Source organism: Anser brachyrhynchus, assembly GCF_964034855.1.
Source record: "Anser brachyrhynchus genome assembly, chromosome: 6".
Classification (NCBI taxonomy): domain Eukaryota; kingdom Metazoa; phylum Chordata; class Aves; order Anseriformes; family Anatidae; genus Anser; species Anser brachyrhynchus.
The window spans coordinates 41,819,759-41,845,307 of NC_137700.1; the positions used below are offsets into that span (position 1 = coordinate 41,819,759).

Sequence of the window (25,549 nt, forward strand, 5' to 3'; positions counted from 1 at the left end):
GGCAGGTTCTTTTCACACAGAAAAAAATAACCAACAGTTTATGGAAACCTCTAACAATTTAATGTGGTTTTACAATTATACCTTGGATCTGTCTTCAGAAGACACTGATGCAACCCCAGAGCCTGAATGCATCTGAAAGAAGGATGTACACCTTGTGAAAGGATGGAAGATGAGAGGCTTAACATACCTGATTTCTGGTGCTTCCAGTTTTAAGTGCCTGATGTGAAAGAAAGGGCAGACTGGGGGCTTGGGTTTTGGTGTCCTTTCCTGCTTTTCCACCTGGGGTCTGCCTGTATCCATCACCTCTTAATACTGCCTTCACTTTTTGTGAGGTGAAAGCTGCGGAAAATTGAACAGCAGGTTTCTGAGGCAAGATGCCTAAAAGCACTGTGCTTGAAATTGGTATCCTCAGGCACCCTGGCAGTGCAGCTGGGCAGGAGCAGTATGTTCATGACAATCTCTTCAGAGCTGAAGGTAGTTAAGCAAGACTGCTGAGATCAGTAGCAGTCTTGGGTGCAGAGAACAGACACTTAGTCTTGGCCAGTGACTAGTCTACTGATCTGACTGGCACTGGCAGGTTCCTTATGCTAAGGGAGAAGTCCCCTGAAAGCCACTGAGCAGCTCTGATCATGCAGGCTAGCTCAGTGCATGCACTGCTGCAATTTTCACTACAGAAGTCTAAAAGGTCTGTCCCAGAGAAAAAGGACAGACTACAGTGTCATCTCTGGTTATTCTGGGAAGGCAACATGATGAAATGGGCTTTTTCAGACAGGACCGTTCCTGACTGCGTTTTACTGGCACGGAACTACACCAACCTAGGCTCAAAGGCACTGCTTTCTCCAGCATCATTCACATCTCCTCCATCCTGCTGATTTTAGAGGCAGCTGCTCACAGAGATACCAGTATGTGCTTCTCTTGCAGCTCTTAGTATTTGGCACACCCCTGTCAGCCCATCTAAGAGCAGACCCTCAGTGTAAGCCCTGAGAACAAAGAACTTGCTGTATGTAGTTAAGCCTCATACTGCTTATTTTGGGGGAAGTTGTGTAACCTCTTCTTGCTTTCCTGTCACAAAATGGAGCTGATGTCTTAGAATATTTCACCAAGACACACAATACATCAGATCTGCAATCTGTCAAGGGGCTTACTAATAAAATGTTAAGCCCTCACTGGTTTAAGAATACTGTAGTGGTTGAGTAAGACAGCAGGATGGTTCTTGGTGCTTAATTACAGAGGCAGACTTGCTATCACAAAGCCCACAACTAGAAGAGTGGTTTCTTCCTTAGGCAATGTTTGTCTGTAAGGAACAGGCTCATGCCATGTCCTAGAGAGGGTGGCAGTGGGTAAGATAACCACTGGCCCATTGTAAAGAAGAAATCCTAATCCCCAACCTGGGAAGAACACAGTTGGCAACTGAGCCCCAGGGAAGGGTTGTTTCAGGTGTGGACAGGTTCCTTGGATAAAGCCAGGCCCGGCCCTCAGCTGACCTGACTGGAAAGGTCACTCAGCTGCTGCAATTCTATTCCCTTTTCTCTTTTTAATGAAATATATTAAGTGCTACAGTGAACCAAGCTATAGAGCTGGTATTTTCTGCTCACTGACAAACAATGAGTATGTCTGGATCTGAAATTCAGACAATGTCAGCTGAGTCACAGCAATTTTGCACAGCCTCCCACTTCCTCAGCAAATGCCAGTTATGCCTCCCTTAGACCAACCTCACCTATTGCAGATCAAGTCTTCCAAGTTATCTTCTGTTTGCCACAGGTCAAGAAGGAGCATGCAGTCTGATGTGGCAGATGTAAGGCAACCCACTTTCCTGGTGGAGAACTTTGTGATTTTTTTTGTTATATTAAATGCTGTAAGAACATGTTACGTGGAAGTCATAGGAACAGATAGTGTCTCCTGGAGAGACCTGTAGAAAGGGCCTGAGCTGATGAACAAGGCAAATAATTAGATATCCGAAGTATTTGCTATATAATGCAAGGGAGCACAAGCCCATGTGAACACCTTCTGTTTCCAGTTCTTGCTCTCTTCTCTGATTGACCCTACCACTCCTTCTGCCCCTAAGCACTAGCTCACACAAATCTTCTCCAGCTGTCTTCTATTCCAATGCTACAGATGTGAGCAGTACTGCAGGGGACTTGAACTGACTTCCAAATCCCCAGTCTGCTGCAGATTTATTTTTGAATGCAGAGATGAACAGTTCTGCACACTCCATGTTATAATGGCACTACCCAGCTGTATCTGAATGTTAAACAGCTTAACTTCAATCGTTCTTAAAAAAAGTGGCAGAGAAAGTCAACAACTGCTTCTTGTTCATTCTCTTCCTTCTCTCCTTGGGGGCACGTCTGCACGGAGTCCTGCAGCTCCATCCAGTTACCATAGCGATCCCAGGATCCTACAGGATGTTCTTTAATGATGAAATATTCCTCCCACTGCTCAACATTATCTTCCAGCAATTAGTATACTTCTGAGATTCTATTTCATCTCAAGAAACCAAACTGCTTCATAAAGCAAATGGTTGTTATTGTGCCCAGTGTGACTGGTGAACCCACATATACAATTTGAAATTATTTCCGTTTATATTAACATAAATGGGTTCAGATTAACTCTTATCCTAGGTACAAAGCTTCTTACCTAATTGGAAATTCAGGTCATATACTCAGAATTAAGCTAATATAAACTTAGAGCAAATGAGGATTTCTGTCTGTTATTTTATGAACCTTAGCATTATACTAACAACACAAGTGACTTTCATGAGGATTATAATTGAGTGCATTATGATTTAAATCTATGAATTTCATAGCATTGGCTGAAGGTAGCATTAATGCTAAACAGGATTACTTTTTCTCCTTTCACAGATAAACAATTAAAGCATAAGCCACAACCAAACTAGACAACTCTAACACCATTATTAACAATGACAAGACAGTTTATTTTTGTTAATAAATCCTCCTCCTTTACAGAAACAGAAATCAAAACCTGATTTTTAAGACCTGTACTGTAAGGATATTAAGTGTCAATAACTGACCTGCTATCAGCTCCACACAGTGCAACTTTACTCCAGGAATTGTCCTATTCCATTGAGGATCTACGATCACTTTAATATAAATATTTGAAAGCAAAAAACAAGTAAGCTTTAAAACAACAAAAAGAATACTTCATTGCAAGTATGAAGTTCTTTTACAGAAAAAATAGAAGATGTGCATGTAAAATTGATGATTCACATTCCTGATACACAGGAATGAAAACCTGTGTACTAGGGGAAGATACCTGAGGTAACACACTGAACCTGAAATGTCAACATAACACTGATGCAGATTAGCCTCTTGCAGCTAGTTTTCTAGGAATGCCCGCATAAAATATTTACACTGCACACATAAGATGAAGGGGAATAGCCAGAGGCTTTAAGACATGCTGGACAGATTCTGATTTCTTATTTAGATGCAAGCTGCTCTCACAAGCTGCTGACAAGGACAGCATTGCATATTCCCAAACAATACTTTCTTGCAGGACAAGGTCTGCAAAATTAAAAACCTTCTAGAGAACCATATTCAGCCTTAAGTATGTGCTGTGTTCTTAGATAAAATGCAGTTCTGTAAGCGAAGCGCTTTTTGGATCCCAGCAGCGAGGTCTTGGGGAGTTGGACTCTCTGCAGTACAGCTTACTGGGATTCCTGCTGCTTCCATGGCTTCAGCAGTTGTTGGACCGATAGCAGCAAACTGAAATGACATTGGTTGCAGTTACAATTAGTGTAGGCAGGTATGGTACGAGCTCTTAACAGTGACTTAGGTACACATCCTGCTTTATTTGCTGACCTTGTCAGTATATCAGCTTGTACGTCTGAGCTTACTGAACTGTACTAACCAGTCAGGTTGAAGATCTTCACTACTAAAAACCAGCCATCAGTTGAGCTACTTGGAAATTACTTAGGAAAGATTATTTCTTCCTTCATTACAAACATTTATAGTTCTTTCAAAAAGAACAGGAAGTGAGAGGAATTTTAATATGCTTAAGCCTGTAATTGCTGACTCAAGCAAGAGCTAATCACACCTTGACTAGGAGAAGATAAAGCCTTTACCCAGTGGAAACTGGGCAAGTTGTTGGGGAAAAAATAAATCTAGGTGAAAACAACTCTTTTTTTGTTAAAGGGTTCTCAGCTACAAAATAAGATAGCATGCCAATAAGAAAGCAGAACAAGTGGAGGTTACAAGGAATACAGTGTCAACAGCTTGATGGGTGCAGGTGATAGCCCATCTGTGGTTAGGCTGAACAGACAAACAAGGACAATCGCATTACAAGCTACCTTGTACTGCTGAAGACAGAATTATTGTGTGCTTCCTTGAGAGACAGCCATTGGCCTTACTTCCCCCCACACTGAAATCAGGCTGCTTTTCCACCAACAAACATGTAAGGTACGTGATCAGTAACTGCCAGTACCAGCTTCAGTGATTCTTTTTACTGAAATTTACTGGAACAAGTTACAAACTAGCATTCTTATCTGCTATCACAAGGGGATTACGCTTTCTTATGTAAATCGAAAGTTCAAAAATCCTGTACAATAAGATGTTTTTCTTCTTTATGTTGCAATGAGAAGCATGGTTATATATTCATAACTCTAAAGGACATGAGAACTGGAATTATTTGTTTCGCATCTCTAATTGCTATTAAGAAAGTCTCTTAATTAGAATGATTTGTTTCCTTTTTTCACCTAGAATTTCTGTACTAATTCCTAGGATCACTAAGATGTGTCAATGTGTACTGATGCAAACTCTTCTCCTTTGAGCCTAAAACAGTTCCTAATTCAAGAATACATGCTTCTTCTGACTCTTTAACTAGCAAAAACATTAGCTTTTTCTCTCATTCTATGCAATACTGTGACAGAACATGCACAGACTTATTGTCTTAAAAATGTAAGTTAGAAAACAAATTCTCGTATTTCAATTTCTCAGGGTATTGCTTTGTTAGACTTAACTGACAATTTTTTTGAAGTGAATTATTCTGTGAGTTTTCAGATTGTTACTTCACATTTAACACAGATATCTGATCACTTACAAGAAATAAAGCATTCATAATACAATTCTCTTTGACCTTCTCTCAAAGTTTAATATTCTTATATCATGTATTCCATGTGCTTATTTTATGATGGCTGGTTTTGTATTGCAAGCAAACGCAGAGCATTGTCCTCTATACTCTCAACGCAAAACAGAATTTTCAAACAATTCCCAAATTTTGTGTTCTGCAGTCTCCACCTAGGTAAGCTGCTGCTTCTCTACAGACACTTTGCACTCTTAACCTCTATTTAGCTTGCATAGATTGCTAGAGACTACACTTACAGTCCTACCCCTTCCAGACTTTGTATTTTTCTATTTTTTTGGTCTAAGGCACTCTTGGTCAAAGTTTGTAAAGGGTGCAACAGCTTTCCTCTCCTTCAGTCTCCCAACCTAAGCTTACACCCTATTGTATCTCACCACCATTTGAAAAGAAAAAAGTACCTTCACGTGGTTGATAAAATCCCCAGATAGCTTCTGAATGTGCTGGAGGCAAAACTTGACACCAGATGGACTGAAGAACACAACACTTGCTGGGATTCCCTGAGTAAAATAAACCACAGGTTGGCACAGATTTCTCACATTTCCAGCATAATATCAATACACTTTCATACAAGCCTCTCTAACTGTCTCTACATGGACATGAATTTTTGTTGTTGATGAGAAACAGATGTTAAACCAACACAGAGGGTTTCCTGTGGTGCAGATAGCTGAAATCCAGGTGCAACTTTAATTGAATACTTTGTCACACAAACTGGTGATAAAAGTACTGAAATTTTTCTGCAGCCATACTCATTTTCCTGTTTAGAAAAATAAACTCAATTTATTTCCCTAAATCCATTCTCAGTCTTAGTTCTGGACATTTTCTCTGCTTCCCAGCTCTTGTTGTTTATCCTAAGTTCTGCCCACCCAGAGATGCTGTGACGAAGATGAGGTGCTGGCTTAAAACTGCACACCACTGGGAGGGCTTTCTCTCCCAGAACAAGGCTGTCTTAAGATAGCAGCAGAAACATTCTGTAGCCAAAAGAAAGTTCTACAAAATTCTGTCTGGCGTGAAGGTCCCAAGCTCCCGACCTGCAGACCCAAAGCACATGCCTTCTTTATCACGATTTTCTGTTTGGCTAGAAGGATATGCTAGCTCTACATCTGCTGTTATTTTACGGTGCATGACTTGGAAGCTCGCCTTAGCTCATAGAAAAGAGAATGATAGTTTAACACAGTGCTGTTCATTGTCTCACAAAGTGAGAAACACTTGCAATGTTGTATCAGCTATCCAGGCACTATATAACCACAATATCATCAGTTAACAACCAGAAAGCTCATGAGAAACATTTTAATAGCTTCACACTGAAACTAACATACTAATTGCAGCAAGTAAGGAGTTCCATAAAAAGAGTTCAGGAAGCTACAGAATATGTATTTACTACTGACTCACTTTTATAACTGGTATAAACTAAGTTCTGTGGGGATTAGAATTGTAATATCCACCTAGGAATAGCAGGATACTGCAATGTATCAGCTAGACAGCCCATGCCATAGCCTTTTAGGACCTCTTGAAAAAGGACTTTAAAATCAATATGTGATTTAACAAGACATTAATGCATAGATTTTAAAAAGAGGTGCAACATGCTCAGGCAGGCCAAGTTTCTCCAAGACGGAAAGGCTGCATTTTGAATAAAATTAATCCTAGATATAATGTAGACTCTTACAAATGGAAATTTCACAAAGCCAATCTCAGCAAAATAAAGTCAATTATTACTAGCTTCAAATCTTTTACTATGTAATGATCCTTGCTTAGTGACATTTGACAGTTTTCAAAGGAGAAAATAATAAGAATTCTAGCAAATAAAACTCAATACGTTTGTCAACATCATGTCACTTAGAATTTAACACTTAAACTAGACTCATATTAATAAATTGGATAATCAGAGAAGGAACATGGCCTTATCTTATGAAGGAGAAATCAGTAGTAGTTTTCTGCCCCACAAAATTTCAAAGCTGTCCAGTAATATTACAATGACAATAATAATTAAAAAATCCTGTTCAAAGAGTAACTTCACTAAATGTAATATTTTACATGGTATTATCTAAAAAGCATTCATCCAGCTCAAAGGAATAAACCGAATATGTAATTTTTTATGCCATTATTTCTCAGTGATTCTGAAGTTTATCTGTCTTCTGGAAGTTAGACAAGGTGTGAAAGGTTTTGTTTTCTTCTTCCATCAGAGGCATTGTGACTTTTATAATTGCTGTAACAAATAACTGAGAGACTTATGCTCTGCCTATAGTGTTTCCTGAAGTATTTTCTTGGTAGTCAGCAGGATAAGAAGAAAAGAAGCCTATATAGGAAATCCCTGTATCACCACAACTGTTGTTTGCAGACACATGATAAAAATTAGTATATTTTGCCAGGTTTTATCACAAACTTCAAAAATTCTCAAGTTACATCAGCATCCAATACCTGTTGTGAGAAATAACTGCTCAATGATTCCTGGAGATTGGTGTGTTGCGTTGTTTGATATACAGTAAGGCTTTCCAGAGGTATGCCTGGAATCAGAATAGACACTCATTACTAAATAGTATTTCATTAATTTCTATTATTTCAGTAAAACACTCTTAATATACTAATTGCACTTAAGTTTCAGCCTAAGAAGATTAAAAAGATACAGAAAAATTTATGTGAAGGATTCTTGGATTGTTTCTACTATCAATTATACAAGACACAATAAAGCTTTAGTAACCAGAGGACCTTGACGCATGTTAAGAAAAACTGGCAAGTCTTGCAACATTTCTGTGAATAAGTCTTCTTCCTTCTCACAGGTGAGAACAAAGGTGATGAACAAAGGCAAAGAACCTTGCTCAAGCCATACTACAACTCAGTCCCAGCACTGTGGACAGCAACCTCAGTTTTTACTCCCATCTTCTATACAACATAATAGAAAACTCAATTTTTACTTATTCAAATTTGGTTCAAAATCTTTAGATACAAATTCTCTCACAACTGACTAATTTAACAAGGCTCTAATGGAAGTTCAACCTTTTTCTTTAAGTGCTGTAGGAAGTACTTCTCTTTTCAGGGCTCCACAAGGAAAAAGCAGGCATGATGAATTAGGTTTCTCTCCTATAAATACACAAACAAGAACATTTCATTAACATTTTTAATAGAGAACAAACATGATAGATTTAATACATTTTAAAGGTATCAAATGTTGAACACTGCTGCAAATGCTGCATGTTTCATCACAGACACAGCTCTAAAATAGCTGAAAACATTTGCAGTGCAACTGCATCCACAATTCAGAGGATAGAGCTACTTAGCATGTAAATTAAAAAATATTCCGTAACTATAATATGAATACATTGTCTAAAAAGATCTTGTGAAAGATAAAGTGCATTTCTATTCCCCTTGAAAGTCTACAAAGACAAACAAGTACTGCACAATTTATCTCTTCTCCCTCAGAGAGGCAATCTTCCCCAATTCTTACATTTAAAATTTCAGTCCCACTTTGTACATAACAGCGCTCTCTCTGTAAAAGAATATTCAGGAAGTCAAAGAAGAGGACAAATACTTTGCTGAAAAGTTTCAGTATATCTGAAAGTCTATTTTCCTACTTCCCCAAGGAAAAATGGTTCTACTTCCAATGCTAGAGTGGAAGTGGGTATCCTCACATCCTCTTACCCTTTACTTCTTAAGATTAGAAGAGAAGTAATTGTTGCACTGCCTACACATGAAAGCCCCCTGGTTATTTTGAAAGGAGAACTTTTCTGGTCCTGTTTATAACTTCTCTCTTGTAGAGTATGACACACCTGGGATGCAGTTTTCACAGGACTATGTTTCTAATAAGTTATCAGAGGAAAAAAATTCTGCTCAAAAAATATCCTACCAGATAATGCTATTCACCATGTGTCTCTTGGGTTACATCTCTATTCCTGCAGCCATCCTAACTCTGTACACCCTGAGTGCACTCACATGAAAGGGAAAACACAATAACGATGGGGAATGCCAACACCAGGCTTGGGAAGAATGAAATAGCACCATCTATATGAGAGTCTATGAGATTCTCAGTAATTTGCTGATTTTAGGGCTCTCACATGAGTTAATTATTTCGGAAAGCTTTTCGTTACTGTATTTTATCTAATAAAAATGAGTATTAGGGCTCTGCAAACCGACAAAGAACATTTTGAATCAAGGAAGGATTCAGATGAAATCGAATAGCCTAGTGAGATCGCATTTCTACATGAGAAAAATGGTAGAGTGAAGACACTCAAATCTAACACAGTTCAATCAAATGTTGCAGTATTATAGGATTAATTATCACAGAATCTCAATTATTTTCTTTCAAAATTGATCTGGAGTATATACATGCTACTTATGATTTCCTTGGTCACACTAGCTGCTACCACTTCTTGAAAACTCAAAAAAGATTTTAGTCAACTTGGAAGTGGTCTCAAAAAAGTGTGGGACTGTTCTGAAGATTACTACAATGTAAGCTTTTAAAACACTGTAACACCATTATCTGACAATTGTTTTTATACAACAGCAGTTGCAGCTACTTTCCCTAGTAAAATTAGATGCCCATACAGTGATTGTTTTAGGTGTACTAACTGTTCAATGCTTATTAAAGTACATTGTTAAAAATGTTGTGTAAGAGCAGTTCTGATGAGCAATAAATGAAACTGAAGAAATAGTTTTCTTTAATGTAAACTGAAACTCATTATCAGTAATCCTTTACCTTTAAATACAGATAGAAGCTCTGATGGTTTTGGACAGGAATTAAACACTTTCTTTGCAGAGAGTTTGTGTTTTCTTCAAATAGAAGCACAGAATTTTAAGGTGAAATTGTATACAGCTGCACACAACTGTGCCATCATCTCTCAAAATAGTTTTTCTTAATGTGAGGAACTCCCATCTAAGAAAACTACTTGTCTTGAAAAGACACTAAACCTCACTAAATAATTAAGTAAACTCCTTTATTTCCCTTAAGCTGAAGTTGGTACCAAAGCACAGCAAGTAGCAAAAGAAATATCATTGCTGCAGATTTTATTTTTATTCTGACAATAAATTTTATTGACATAAAAGATGTTAAGTTACTCTTTTCATTTACTTATGTTAAAACAAATAAAAGAATAAAGAAAAATAAATTAATACAAAAATAAGGAACTAGATATAATTTAAGCTGTACTTCAGAGGTTCTTAAAAACCACTTAGTGTATTTTTTCTGTAAGCCACTTTTATAAATTGTGAGGGCATAAATATGCACCATCCAATAAATCTCCAAGCACGATTATATGTATCAACAACAAACAATCTCCAATGATTGAAAAATCAATGGTTGGTTATTAAAACTGAAGGGTATTCAAAGGCAGTCATTTTTGTAATGATAATGAAAATGCTAAAGCAGCAAGTTAATTTCTGTAGTTTTCCAGTGTTGTAAGAAACTGTCCTCTGCTCAAGATATTCTATGTGAAAGGCTGTAAACCTATTCTTTCCCACTAGCGGCTATCAGAACCTGCTGCTTCTTCAGAACCACTCCAGAATCCCCCTCCTTTGGTGCTGAAAAATAGCTCTCTGAAACTGTGTGTTCATTCTGAGGAAAGAAGTTCCCCTCCTGCACTTTGAATTATGGCTTGGTGAAAAACGCCCAGCATCAGCTGGTTTGAAGCAAGGAAGATCAGGTCATTCAAAGTTCACAGAGAATCAGCACACCTACAGTCAGAATCATTTAAATCATGATTAAACAGCAATTTCAAATCATTACAGCTCTGACCACTAATTAAAAAAGCACTTTGTCTACCAGGTCTTATAGTATTCAATTACAGAGTCCAAGATTCCATGTAAGTTAGTATTTTAATAGGGATTTCAAAATATTGTCTTTTAGAGATAACACTAGTATTTTCCCAGAAGCTGAATTCAAGGACTCTACATATGATGAATTACGTAGTATATACTTTTCTGCTTCAAGGTACACCTGACTTTATATGTAATAAACGATGCACATGAGCTTAATTTAAGTAGAAGATTTTAGATACTTACTTGAGCAAATATATTCAGCTAATTTTTCAGCATTTCCAGTCTTTTCTCCTTGTGGGGAAAGGCCAATTTCTTCCACTATAACCAAAAGCAGCAAAACAGCAACAATTCAATAAGAGCAATTCAGATTCAGTCACAGAAACATGTAGGTTGGAAAGGGAGACCCAATTTGATCTAAGCACACAAACACTTCCTTGAAAGCAAAAAATGTGAGCATTTGAACAAGTAACGTGCTATGAAAGATTCAATTTTGGCTCTAGAGACACACATACAAGGAGTACAAATGAAAAATTCTGGGGATGGCTAAGCTGTTTTGGAGAGTTCAACTCTCGCACCTGAAGTGGTGAAGCAAAAAGCACTGCCTGACCATGCTGAATGGCCTGCAATTCCTGACATGGTCTGATTGGAGCTCACTTCCCAGTGAGGCTACTGCTGTTGTTTGTAACAAAGGCAGAAATCCCATCAGAAAATTGCAGAGTTTAACGCTGCTGTTATTTAAACAAGTTAATAGGCATAATATGAATCCCTGACAAGTTAACTAATTTGGGTTAGACTCGATTGATTCACAGTGCTTGCTAGGTGTCACCATTACATGATCCAGTATTGTTAGTAGCCTGCCTGCAAAAACATTCTTATGAAGGTAGCCAGTACTTACCCAGATTATTTTTGGACTACAGGCAGAAAAACACCAAGACTTTTAAAATTCTCAAATGCTATTGGTTTTTGTGATGTTTCCTACGTGGTTCAGTGGCAAGATAAAAGCTTTTATGCAATTTTACAACAAGAAAGTCTCACATGAACTAAAACCTACACTGAATTTTTATTTGTGCACACCAAATTTATATTGCATCGGATTAAAATCAGTGTGAAGACAAATAAAGCAGCTGGCCCACTGAAGTAACGTGATTGTATGCTGGTGACTTCTGTTTGGCAAATACCTGACAGAAGCAGAAGGAAAGATGGGCCAGTGCATCAGATTTCCTACCATCTCAGACAATTATGCTATAATTCCTGTTGCCCGATTTCATTTCCAAAAAGAATAAAAAAATAATCTGGGAATTAAGAACAGCATGCGTTTTTGACCAAATTTGTGAAGTAGTTACCATCACATTACAAAAAAGGTACTGGGAGACCAGATGGTGATCTGTACATGCTTATTTCAGATAGCTGTATACACATTATCTGTTTTTCAAAATATCAATTTATAAAACTTACCTATATTTTTTCTGAACACACTTGAACAGCTGCCAATTCTCCAAAAATTGTACTTAAGACAGATTTATCTAAGACGACTTCTTTCAAACTCCAGCTTACCTAGAGAAGCTGTAGCTTTTCCTACCACGTACGCTGGTTTGATATTCCATCTTTGTCTAAGAGATTTTGACCAGGCTGTAAAACAGTAAGTTTAACCATATGGCAACAGAATATGAATGCTAAATGTGTATTTGGACTTCTGTTTAAATCTACAAGTACAGCAAAATACTAATACAGCACTACATGTTTCAGCAAAATCTGGGGATGTATAAAAATGAATTTTCAATATATTCTTTCCATTGTGTAAATAGCAGTCAAAAACACATTTTTAAAAGCTCCATTTGAGTAAATAGCTCTTATCTGCTTATGTAAAATAGCACTTTTAATGCTTATTTCACCTTATGTCAGATCATATGCAACTTGCAATGTTCATTTATATTTTGTATTAAGAATTTTTAAAAGCAACAAAACTTCTGAGAAAGGACAGCAGACAGTACAAAGCGAGATTTCAACATACAAACTGGTGAATTTCAAACTGAACATTACAACTTGCAAATACAGATGTAGATTTAAAATTGAATTGTTTGTTAGAACAAAATCTTCTCTAACACCAAAAAAGGGTAAAAATGTATATGTATTCACTACATACTCTATAAAGTAATTCTTATTCTTACATGTGGAAAATGTAGAATCTGATTGTATGTTAAACATACACCAAAAAAAGCTATTAGCTCTGAAATAAAATGTACCAGAGACCACAATTACTAGAAAATGGTTTTCCATCCTTTAGGCGTTAATTCTTGAATCCAGGTACCTTATCCCTATGCCTGAAACTCAAAGGGATCAAAGCTAAATAAATTAAGTCTTACTATCATGTCTAAAAACCATACAGCATAGGACACTCAGTTCTTTTCTAGCATTCTCAGGAAAGAAAAAAGATATTAGAAATAGAAGCTACAACAACAGTAAAAAGTAAATCAGAGGAAACCTTCCTAAATCAGTAAAAAAAGTAGGAAAGATAAGCATTGAGTAGCTTTAAAAGGAACCCGAATAGGAAATGAAGACTCATTTGTTTAAAGTATATACTTCAGCAACTTCCAAAAGCCCTAACCAAGATTAGGGGATGGTATCTGTATGAAAGACGTCACATTTGATCCAAAAATATTGAAATATAGCCCTCTGCTGTTGAAAATGCTAAAGTAAGTGAACAGTATCAGTGTATTTACCACTTATTCAAGAGGTTAACCTCACTCACTGTACATTGATTACTATCACTACAGCCCAAATATGGAGCAGATAGTCACGAAATGTAAGGGTACGTAAATATCCACAGGAACTCAATGCTGGAAGTTATCACTTCTCAGAAGAGTTTAGAAGAGTTCACAAAGATTTGATAGCTCATTGGTATGCCAGTTTGTATTTAGCACTCTGCAGGATTCTTCCTCACAACTGATCTGTTGGTTTCTACGTACTACCATTTCTTTACTGCTTTTTAGCTAACGCTTAATTCATTTTAGAAATTTTATATGCAAGACAGAAATAGCTTTTTCTGTAAGATTTCAAATGAATTACATGAGTAGCAGCAGTGGTCAGTTTCTGTAACAAGCACCTCCCTTAAAGGGAGGATAGTGTTTAGTAAACAAAACCAGGCACTGCAGCAAAATACTGCTCATCCATGAGTTTGTTTATAACTTTGTAGCTTCAACAAAGATAACCACAACAGATTGAGGAAAAAGCCCACGTTAATTAGTAATTTACACCAAAAGCTTTATCCTTTTCATTTCTAATGGCATCTTAAGTGCAGAAAAACCAACACTCAGTCCCTTAAAAGCTCCATTTAGCATGAGGCCTTTACGATGTCAAAAGAGCTATAGGATGTTTTTTTCAAAAGGAGTACTCCAAACAGCTTCTGATGGGTGAAATAAAGTGACAAACTTCACAAAATACTGAAATTGAAAGAACAAGGAATATAAATATGCACTTACCTTCACTTTTACTATTCTCTTTCAAACAGATCTTGATGGCTTCTAATGCTCTTGGACTGGTAAAAACCAGGCCCCCGTAAGATTCTGGATGAGAGAGCTATTTATAAACAGCAGATTTAAGTAGAAGTGAGTATATACATCTAAAAAAATAAGTTGATCAATTCTTTATAATCTTGTGAACAACAAAGCAGCTTCAATAAATATCTGAAACTGAAATAGGCAAATATTTGATTACTATCAGTAACCAGGATATTTACATGATAAATGCATACAAACATTGAATACTTTGTGTGATATTAATGCTGAAAATCAGTAGGAGCAGACAAGGTTCCTTGTGACTGAAATGACCTTTGGGATAGGGGAACGACATGGGAGGTATTCCAAATTCACACAGGAAAAATCAATTGTTTTTCCAAGCTTAACACTGTGGTACTGCCCAGCCAGCTCCTTGTTGCTTGCCCTCTGCTCACTCAAAAGACAGTTAAGGTCACCAGCATGCTCTCAAAAATCAGTACAAAAAAGAAAACTGTTCTTGGGTCACCTGTAAACGCATACTGCGATACATTCAAACACCTAACAGAATTAAATGCTGCTGGAGATTTTCAGTAAAGGTAACCTCTCTCAGAAAACCTTTTCAACATATGAAAATGAATAAGAAAGAGTACAAAGAGACCAGCAATTATGAAATTTTATTCCATGCACATAGGAGATGCAGTATACAACTTCAGCACAATGTAAGGGTGAACCTCAGGTAAGCTTTAGTTGTCCCAAGTCTTCTACTTTTTTATTGTGACAAAATGCTACACCACCCACAGAAATCTATCCCTTACTATTCTATCTAACTTAATTCTTTAGAAAATATCAACAACATACTTGTTATTGGGTACAATGCTGTATTGTATTACAAACATCTGTTTGTAGAAAAACAAAGAGGTACTAAAACAGGCAGCAGTATTATTAAATCAAGATAAGATACTGCACCTTGGCAATTATGGCCTAAATTTTGTTGAAAATAAGACAACCCAAATAACTCAAAACTTACCTTTTCAAATAGGCTTTCGAGAGATACAAATTCAAATGACAAAACTGGAATCAAAGTTGCTTCAAGTCCATATAATCCTAATTCCTATGGAAAAATATGTACAGTTCTTGAAATAAGTTTCTACATTTTAAATATTTTTTCAAAAAATTGACTAGGTCAGCACAAGTATTTTTTCCTAAACTAAAACACAACAGTATCTGATTTGTTTTTGTTAGTGAATCTATATTGGTAGATTTAGTATTACAGCATGATTCTGAATAAACAGCTGTGAAACTGAGGTCTCCTACTGTGTAGTTACAGTAGGAATCAGCACATAGCCCTGAACTCCCAAGTGACAAATAATCAACTAACCCTGCCAATATCCTTGAACATCTCCGTAATTCCTTGAAGTCAACAGAACTGCTTTCACAAGCAAGAACTACTCCCATCAATGAAGTCTACAGAAGAAAGGGCAACAGCAACACACAGCCTCCTTTGCCCACTACATTTCTGGTTGAAATCACCAAATTATTTTGTAATCATAGAACTATCACATCAACATAACCACTATTAATTTAAATTAAATTGTCTTAATATCAGCATTGTCTAAGAATTTTAATGCTGAATTCAGTACAAAAAATTTCAGTTATGGGAAATTTGTAACAGCCAATTTTCTAGTTTACTTTTTTCCTTAGAAGATATTGTAATTTCAGACACGTACTCCTAATTTTGCTTGAGCAGCTTTTTCACTTGAAACAATTAGATTCATTTATCTTAACGAACTGGATGACAGTATTATATAATAGTGAAGTGGCACAACTGTTTACTTTTATTAAGTTTACTCACTTTAATATACGGATCTGGTCCTGAATCTTTGTCTTTGGGGTCCTTCAGTAACAGAACCTTCATTGTTTGCCAAATAATTGCAAAAGAACTCTGAAATACAATAAAAGAATCTAAAATAGATCTAGAGGTCTTTTTACTGAATAGCAACTTTAATAGCTCAGCTTCAGAAGAAACTGGTCCGCTAACAGTTGCGCTGCTGTCTATACAATGAGTAAGCAGTTAATGTACATTCTCTGGGAATGAATATCCACCCTGATAAGACCAGCAAATAACATGCTGGCTTTAGATAACACCGCCTAAGGGAGAGACTACAATGAAAGTCATCAAGGAAAGTGAATTTAAAGAAAATATTTTGTAAAGGAAGCAACAACCCTTAAAATGCAGTCACATTCAGCAATATAATGTGCTCCTATCTGTAACAACGTTATCCTGTTCTATTCTGTTTTATTCTATCCTTTTCTGTGCCAGTTTCAACCCTATGCTCCTCATAGGGAGTCTGCACGTTCAAGTGATATAACTGGGTGTATTTGGTCTCTCACCCTTTTCAGGGGGGCAAGCATGTGCAGGACAGCATTTCATTTTTTTTTTAAATGCAAACAGGTATAAAGACATACATATCTGAATATAATGCACATAATTCATATGCCTTTTTTGATACATCTGTAGTAAACAAGGCAAGACTGAAAAAATATATTCTGCCATTAAAATGGAAGATAGGAAAAATGCAAGAAGGTTCTCAGTTCCTCAAAATGTGACTCTGGTGCTGAATTCAATGGTGGTTTACAACCCTTAAGCAAATCCAATAAGCATCAAAGTAAACAAATGGACTAATAGAAACAAACAAATCTATTCTCTAATTGCACATTTACCTTAATTACTCATGTGTTATGTTCCTGCTAATTCTCTTTAAAAAGAACAAATACAAATATTCAGATGTATAGAACGTCTTAAGTTTGATTCATGTGCATGAAATGCATTGAAATCCTCAAAACTTCAAAGACCAAAAAGACCTGTTTGGACAAATTTCTGTCTTTGAAAAAATATCTAAACACTTCTCTGAAAAGGCAGCTTAAGACAACACTAAACAGATTGGGTGCAAGTAACAAGCATGGCATCACGCATTCCTCTACAGCCAGAAGCACTGCAAAATGCAGGTGGTGTAAGTGCACCCAGAGAAAATCATCTCCAGCAACTCAGTACCTGACTGTCATAATACAGTCATTTTGTGGATTTTAAATTTCCTTTTTTTTAAACCTAGGTTAATGTTGTTTTATAACTGAGGTGTTTAATTCCATGCACCTTACTGTTAGACGTGGAAGTGCCCACTTCTACAAGACTTCCAGTACTCAAAATTGGCACGATGGGAACCATTTAGGCTTTGCTGTTCTGAAATACCCCGTGAAGTCAGTGGCAGCAATTAGAAGCACATGCAGAGAAAGAAACAAGGACTTTGCTGGGGGGTCATATTCTTGAAAAGTACAATTCTCACTGATTTCAACCTATAGCAAATGCTAAAGTAGATCCCATGGCTTTCAAGATTTAGATTCCCAAATACTTCTGAGTATCCAGTTGCTACTAAGCCTAAATAGCCCTAAGAGACTTTTCTCAGTCACTAAGATTATAACAGACTGTAATTAAAGAAATCCAACATCCTTGTAAACAGTTTGCAGGCAGTTTTTTGTAGCCCTGATTGTTGTGATACTGAAGTTACTAACAATCTTCACTACAACTCCAGCTGCAGTGCTTAGGCTCTAAACATCTACAGGTACCCTTAAAGTCTATGAGTACCATGGAATCATTCCGTTTCCACATTCAAAATTTTCACTCCAATCCAACCTTCCTGTTTCCAAAGTATATATTGCTAATATATAGAGTTTAATAACATTATGAAGTCATCAATATGTAAGCATAAGGAAAAAATTAAAAAAGTCCTTCCAAAGTATACAATACAAGATTGTAAGTCTTTTTGGAAAGAATGATTTCCAAAGGTATTGTAATAAAAACCCCAGATAACATGAAAGTCTATTCAGGTTCATCTGGGGAGAGCAGAGCTCTAATTATTTCTTTAGTTAGTTAGAAATGAACTAACTTCCCATCTAAACCTTATTACCCATCTCTTATTATTCATTATTTGCCACAGTAAATATCCACACTTAACAAGGTGAGTTACAATAATCAAATTAATTTTACTTAGATCCTACATGGAAAACATACTGAAACCAAAAAATAATTACAAAATACCATGAACTACTACTGCAAGGTGCAATTAGCTAGCTGTCCCCTCTACAAAGAGATCATACAACTGCCTTTTGGACTCAGCCATCTGGCTTACTTATAAAAGGAGCAAGACTGCACAACCACTAGAAGGCTGCTAGAAGCCACTGGCTTATTTTCATTTCTGCCAGAAGGCAGCTTGTTTATTGACTCCAAGAAGGGGCTGCAAGTGCCCAACAGAAGACTGAATTAGAGCTAGGGAATCTGTAAGTCTGTACAGTCAAAAACAACATTTGTTTTGATCAGCTAGTACCCCCGAGAGCTTCTGGTATTAATGCTGAAAAATTAGTGTCCTTTTCAGCAGCCATAAGCCTCTCGGCCATTCTGTTCTTGCCCAAGCAGTTCAGACAGGTTTCTGCAGATTTGGTAGCAGGTGTGACCATACAAAAAAGTGGAACACACCCATTTCCAAAAGCAGGGCTGGCACACAAAATGCTAGGGTCACAACCCATCCAAACCCACTTTCTTACCAGCTGTGCCCCAACACTGCTCACATCGATGTGAATCCAGGTAAAATGATGTCTTAACAGGCAGGCAGGAGGGAAGGCTGACCAGGTCTCAGAGGAATAGACGCACCCGGTCAGTTTCAAACCGAAATACGTCAATTTCTAGGGTGAAGTTAAGACTCCACTAGGGAGCAACACAAACTGGATGATTGTATGGGAAAAAAAATTACATGCAAGTTCTTATGAACTGCTGAAAGTGTATTTTAGAGATCTTCTATTTTAACATATACATTTCATTTTATATATTATTATATTTCATCAAGAGAGGAATGCATAAACTTCTAAACAACCATAAAAAGTTTCTACTTAGAGCAATGCATGGACTTTGCAGAGTCAAACGGTGCCCAGCTTACATCTGGAAATGAGAATGCATATGAATAACCTTAGTAAGTTTTACACTGCCAAGTTTATAGGATGCTGCTGGCCTCCCACTTTTGGCTCAGGAAACAAGCACATTGTTTGCTTGTGTGCCAATAACAACCCTTCAATGATTGCTTTTCAAATGTTAAGAAAATACCATTTAAAAGCCATTAGGCTTGCAAACAGCTAATAAAAGGACAACAGATTTTCTGTCTTCAGCAAATACACACACAAAGATGGAAAAAACTTGTATTGGCCAGTCTGAGGTTAGGGAACCACTGAGGTAGCTCTGATAACAAACCAGAAGAGTGATCAGAACTTCTGAGGCATTTCTTTGTGATCAAAGACTCAAACTAGTTTGATGCTATTTCTCTTAGTCCACATTACTTAATTTAGAAGAAGGGTACTTTTGGGTCACATTGTGCATTCAGAGCACTATTAATGCTTACAGACATCATTGAAATGCTTCCCATTCACAGCACTGAACAGTAAAATTCAACATCACTGTGCCTTCAGTTAAAATACAGAGCTGATTACTAGCTGTGTATCTCCAGGTTCCTGCTCCCTTAGAAAAGTATTCTCTCCTATTAGAGCAGCTTTGCCTTTTTTTTAAAAATATAAAACCGTGTCTACAAAGTAAAACTCTGCAGGGCATTTTCATTTTAAAAGCTCTCCCCAAACTAATTGTGAACTAACTAGCTTTAGGACAGAGGACAGCCTGCAAAAAGAAATAAAGGGGTCCTTTTGTTTCTGCTTTTAGGTGACACCAAGTGCTGCAAAATATCTTAAACTCTAACCCTACTTTGATTGTAAGAAACTCTATGGGCCACACAATAAGGTTTGATTGCCAAGTGTAAAAGGAATTGTCTGTTCCATCATAAACAGAAATGGGGATGAATTTGGAGACACCCTTGACACATTAAAAAAACTCTGAAAAACCTTGGGCTAGGATTTTTGATACTATGTATTTATTACCAATATTCTTTTACAGAAATTAGCTGGGTTTAATAACCAGAGAAGGAAAAAGGATTACTTGTAAGGCTACTGTGAATCATATTTCACAAATTTACCAAATCACAGTTAACATAACATACATACACCATTAAACGCAAGCAGAGTTTTTTGAGAATAATTTCTGCAATTTAGATGTCTATTATCACAAAACTTGTTCCCTGACATGCCAGTCCAGGGGAGCTGCAAAGAACTCAGACCTCTGCACTACATCATGGATTTTTACCAGGAGCAATGTTGATAATTAGCGTGATTCTTGACTGATATAGTTTCAAAAATACAATGGAAAACCGTATGCAGATATATATCGCATGCAGCCCCAGTGAAACAGTTGTACTGCAGCAAAGGGTTTTGCCGATATATCTTTTTCCCACACTGAATTCTCTCCCTACGGATCAGCATTTATATTTTGGCAGCGCTCCAGAGCAAATACAGCTCCGAACACCCCCACCACACCAAAACACCAACAACCAAACAACCAGAAGCGCCCACCACGGACATACCTGACACCTAAAAGGGACAAGCAAATTCTGACCTGTCCGGATTGTATGTACAAAGCCAAAATTAGACCTCAGGCCTTGTGCTTCTGGTCGGCAGCAGCCCAGTCCTCTTCAGACAGCTTCATCAGCACCCATCCTTCTCCACGAGCTAGACCCAAAGTCCTATGCAGAACATGAGCTGCATTAGAGGTTCAAATGTTAGTGGCAGCTTTCATACTTCTGGTGAGAAGGATTTTTCAATGCATTTTCAGTTTTTTATTATTGTTTAGGAAGACCATATTTCCATTGTGTTTACACTTAAATTTACTACCTTTTCTGTTCGTTTGCCTGACATTGCCTCTAACTAGCCTAGGAATTAACCTTTTTAAGCAAGCAGGAAGCACTTGATTCCTCCGATTCTGGGGTCAGCGGTTTCTTTTGACTAACACCACAGGTGCCACGGCCTCACTTCTGGCCCCAGACCCCTTCCCACACGCCGGGCACCTGCCAGGAACCGCAGGAGCAGGCCAAGCGTGGAGGTGGTCGGTGCGCAGGGGACACGAGGACACATTTACGGGACACCTTCGGGTGCCTCAGCAGAGCTCGGGCTCGTTCTGAGCACACACCCAGGGCTTCCAGAAGCGCTGCCCTGGGCACACCCGGCCCCAGCAGCACGAGGGGGGCACCCCGTGGGGGAACCCCAAATCCCTCCCTCCCGGTCCGGGCCGGGCCCCGCTACCCTCCCCACCCCTCCGGCCTCCCCCCATCACCGCCCCGGCCCCTGCCCACCTCACCCGGCCCCGGCCCGAGCACCGCCCGCCGCCTTCCGGCCCCGCAGCGCCTGCGCCGCCCCGCCATGGCCACGCCGCCCAAGCGCAGGGCCCGGGCCCAGCCGCCAGCCCCGGGGCCGGGCTCCGAGTCGGACTCGGAGTCCTCGGGCGGCTCGGGGTCGGAGGAGGAGCGGGTGGAGGAGGTGAGTGGGGCCGGGGCACCTCGGGGGGGGGGGCTGGGGGTAGCGCCTCGCCCCCGGCCTTGGTCCGCCTGTAAGCCTTGCCTTTATCCGGGCGCGCTCGGCCGAGGTTTGTTCTTCCAGGTGAGCGATTGTCGCCGCGTGTGGCTCGTCGTGACCGAGGTGAGCTGTGGAGCCACAGAGGCGTGTGCTGGAGCCAGCAGGACACCGCTGCGGACACCCCCGTGCTCGCTGGGACCGCAGCTGCAAGGAGTGATGCAGCGACCAGCCGAGCTCCTGTGCGGAGCCACAGCCAGCTGCTTAAAAGGAGTGCCTTCAGCACACGTGTGCTCTATTTGGCGTTAATTTCTGTGTATTTAAAGAAAAGAAGAGCCACACCAGGCATCAAGATCACATGTTGATTTCCTCCCTGAGCTCTCTGTTTATGTGGCTGTGCCTGCACAAGTAGGGAACGCGCCGGTTGTACAGCACGGCGCTGGGCAGGGGCTTCTTTCTGGGAGGATGGGCCCCAGATTTCAACGTTATTACAGCCTTAGGGTGATAAGGCCATTTCTCATTTTCATAGGGTGTAAATGGAGCAAAAGAGTAGAAGTATCCATGTTTTTTTCTTTTTAACTCGGTATATTTCAAAACAAATATTTTGCTAACTTTATTTTATTCACTAGGATTTTACTTTGAGTTATTTAACTTTTTTTTTCTTAGATAAGGCCTCAGTTAGCTTGTTACCAAATAAAAAAAAATACTTTTAACCTGTCGCAATAGAAAATTAGTATCAGTCATACTAACGTGACAAAAAAGCACATTTACCACTTACTAGAAATACGTGCCACATAAAATGGGTATTGACTTAGTTTGACCTTACATATTTTTTAAAGCGCGTTATGTAGCTTTCCTACAAAATGTTGGTAGAACAGTGGTTTATAGGGTGGTGTTTGTGGATGAAGTTTCTTGAGCCTCGGAGCACTGTTTGAGTGGCAGGAGTTTTGAGGGTGTTTTCTGTGTGTCACGTACCCGTGCTAGACCACAGAAGAATATATGTGATAATGAGCGTCCTTATTTTCATTTTCCCCGTTTCAAAATTAGTTGTATACCTGTTTTCTGCATTGTAAATATGCTATTAAGGCTGTTCTCCCAGCGGGCAGTCAAGTCCAGGACCTTGATTTGGGATTAGAGAGAGTTGTGGGTCTTAATGGGTGAAAAAGTAAGGCTCGGTTGTTTAAATCGTTCAGAAAGTGGAATGAAACCCAACAATTAAATAGCAAAGTCAGTTTAGATGATCTTGAACAGTGATTCACAGAAATATAAGTAGACAATACAGATTTGACAGGCAGTACTAGTAAAATAGAATAACAGTAGAACGTTTCTGGAAGAAGGTACAGGTCACATCCTTTTTTTGCTCTGTGTTTCATTGTGTGTCTACTAAACAGACTTCCAGAGTGGGGTAACGATTCCGTTGATATTGGAGGAAATAGCAGAAGTATGGTTTCAGATGTAGTAGTCTAAATGTCTGCAGAAAAGTTCATCTTTAGCCAAGGCGTTATACTCCAATCCTGCAGTTTTAAGAGTTTAAGTGGCTGGGTCAAACTTCTTTACGCTAAGAGTGCATGTGGTTATAGTAAGCATAATTATGGGAACCAGATTGGGGGAACAAAGCATTGAAGGTTTGTTTACAATGCAATTTTAAGTTAATTTTAAAAAAAATATTTCACAAGCGTGCTCTGAAGAATACAGAAGAAATGATAAAAAGTGTAAAATTGATGATTTTACTGAAAGATGGAAATAAGATCAACTTCTGATGTTGACTGCTTCAAGTTTCTTATAGTCTAGCTTTGTTTTCATATGGCTTCCAGCAAAGTATGTTTGATTTTCTGCATTTTGCTTCTTTGTAGGAAGTGAATATTGAATTTGAAGCACATTCAATATCAGACAATGACTACAGTGGGATAAAGAAGTTACTTCAACAGGTACTTTGGTTTCTTGTTAGCTTGGACGTTATTTCTGTTAAATAGTAGAGTCACACAGAGTCGTTGATTCATGTTATTTGTATGGGATCATAGTTTTACTGTGGTTCAGCTCACGAAGATTAAATACACCCACATTTTAATAAATGTGTCTACTAAACCACAGTTTCAAGAACTTTACCCAATGAACCGTAGGCCACAGTGTGTATAATCCTTCCTTCTTCATTGTGTTAGTTGCTGCCTGGAAAACCTCATTCAGTGTTAATCATCTTTTTGGAGAGCTTTTTATAAATTACAGCTCTAAATGTGTGTGTTCAGTGTGGCAGCTTCCAGTCTTCTGTTGGCTCTTTTCGTTCTTGTAAATTTAAGCTCAGCAACTGTTCAGATCGTACCAAACTCAATACACAAAATGCCAGCTTGTGAAGAGTCAAGGAGCAAGCACTTTAAGAAGCTGCTTTTTGGTCTTTATGGTATCACATTGTAGGAATAAACAAACCCCACTAAATGGAAGTTAAAGAAGGTACACACCATTGCATAATAACTTAGAGAAATTTCTAATTTTATTTTCTACTGAGTGGCCTGCGATATAGTATGAGGTCTAAAACATCTTAATACTTGTTCTTTATTTTCCAGTTGTTTCTAAAAGCTCCTGTTAACACTGCTGAATTAACGGATATATTAATACAACAGAATCATATTGGAAGTATTATCAAGGTAAGATAGAAATCACTTATGTAAATTAGGCACAATACCTTTTACTTTAAAATGAAATAACACATCTCCAGAAGCGGCTCCTGTCTTTAATGTTGTTTGTAATTTGCTTGCTTTCTTGCTTTGAGAATAATTGTTCTATGGGAGGTGAGATTTTCCATGTCTAGTTTCAACCAAACGAGGAATTTGATTTACTCTTTCGATTGCTTTCTTTTCACATACAGAAGTCTCTTCAGTTTTCTTAATGAGTTTTGGTGTGGTAGAGTCATAACGCTGAAGTATCTCTGTTACATCTCAGTAAGAAATAGGACCTTATAATTTCCGTGCATTCTCAGGATATAGAGAAGTATACACCAAAAATACCCCCATGCAATTTCTTCTTGTGGTTTCCTCAGTAGTCTGCAGAATTCTTTGGGTGTAGGAAAGGACCCTGAAGCAAGCCCTGAATTCCTTTTCCTGTGGCATTGGAGCACTCTGCAGAGACTCCTGAGTTACTGCTGGCCAAGGAAGCTGTTCAGTACCGTTCTGTATAGCGCTCAGGATCTCGTGGTGCTGTTCCTTTCAAACCCAGACAGGCTGTGGCTGCAGGGCACAGTTAATGCCATGGTACCTGGTTGCATTGTGTCATTGCTATACTTTCTCGTGTTTTCTCGTGCCACCAGTTTTTCTGCCCAAGGTTAACATAATCCTTATGTTACAACTGCACGATCCCCTATTGCTTGGCCAAGTTTCTTAATATGGAGTGTTGTTGAGCTTTTTCTTACCCTTCTTATTAAAGCTCTATTCTATGTTCTTTTTTTAAGGCTTTGTAGGTTTATTCCTCTGCATTAGAAACTGAAAAAAAAGTTTTGCTTAAGGTAGTGTTATCCCTTATGCCAGTAAGCTGCATATTAAATATGAGCTATCAAATTTTAGTGCCTTTCAAAAGATCCTGCTGTAGAAGATGCATGACCTTGCTCTCTATAGCTGGCTCTAAATACACAGAGCCATTCCATGATGTGGCACTTCCATAACCATAACCAGAATTTGTAGGTTGTGCGTTGGTACAGATTACCTAGATGGTTGTCATCTGCAGAGCATCTTCTAGAAAGA

At 38.3% G+C, this 25,549-nt stretch overlaps 3 protein-coding genes across 15 annotated transcripts in view; 2 read left to right on the top strand and 1 right to left on the bottom strand.

The window, feature by feature from the left end:
- The window catches only part of EDRF1 (erythroid differentiation regulatory factor 1), a 31,403-nt gene extending 23,324 nt beyond the window's left edge, over positions 1–8,079 (top strand). For 2 of the 6 annotated variants that reach the window (XM_080598526.1, XM_080598527.1), the window contains one exon: positions 7,869–8,079. In XM_080598526.1, coding sequence (XP_080454652.1) covers positions 7,869–8,057 — 189 coding nt within the window. In that variant the 3' untranslated portion in view covers positions 8,058–8,079. Of the gene's footprint in view, positions 3,181–4,148; positions 5,446–7,693 lie in introns of those variants that run through there. The other 4 variants (XM_080598528.1, XM_080598530.1, XM_080598531.1 and 1 more) reach the window with 4 other exon arrangements.
- Positions 2,915–23,622, bottom strand: UROS (uroporphyrinogen III synthase). Of its 7 annotated transcripts, none has more exons than XM_080598540.1 (11): positions 21,870–23,622; positions 20,907–20,998; positions 16,186–16,275; positions 15,361–15,444; positions 14,319–14,415; positions 12,394–12,468; positions 11,083–11,157; positions 8,086–8,169; positions 7,510–7,595; positions 5,493–5,591; positions 2,915–3,719 (listed from the first exon to the last, which is right to left on the bottom strand). In XM_080598540.1, the coding sequence occupies exons 3-11, from the start codon at positions 16,246–16,248 to the stop codon at positions 3,558–3,560; spliced, it is 825 nt and encodes a 274-aa protein (XP_080454666.1). In that variant the 5' UTR covers positions 16,249–16,275; positions 20,907–20,998; positions 21,870–23,622; the 3' UTR covers positions 2,915–3,557. The 7 variants fall into 7 exon arrangements, with proteins under 7 accessions (XP_080454666.1, XP_080454664.1, XP_080454662.1 ...); XM_080598538.1 differs by having other exon boundaries at positions 20,907–21,014; XM_080598536.1 differs by having other exon boundaries at positions 20,840–21,014.
- Positions 21,633–25,549, top strand: part of BCCIP (BRCA2 and CDKN1A interacting protein) — a 10,100-nt gene continuing 6,183 nt past the window's right edge. The window contains exons 1-4 of one of the 2 annotated variants that reach the window (XM_080598532.1): positions 21,645–21,788; positions 21,909–21,947; positions 23,675–23,749; positions 24,380–24,460. In XM_080598532.1, coding sequence (XP_080454658.1) covers positions 21,672–21,788; positions 21,909–21,947; positions 23,675–23,749; positions 24,380–24,460 — 312 coding nt within the window. In that variant the 5' untranslated portion in view covers positions 21,645–21,671. Of the gene's footprint in view, positions 21,789–21,908; positions 21,948–23,674; positions 23,750–24,379; positions 24,461–25,549 lie in introns of both variants that reach the window. The other variant, XM_080598533.1, reaches the window with a different exon arrangement.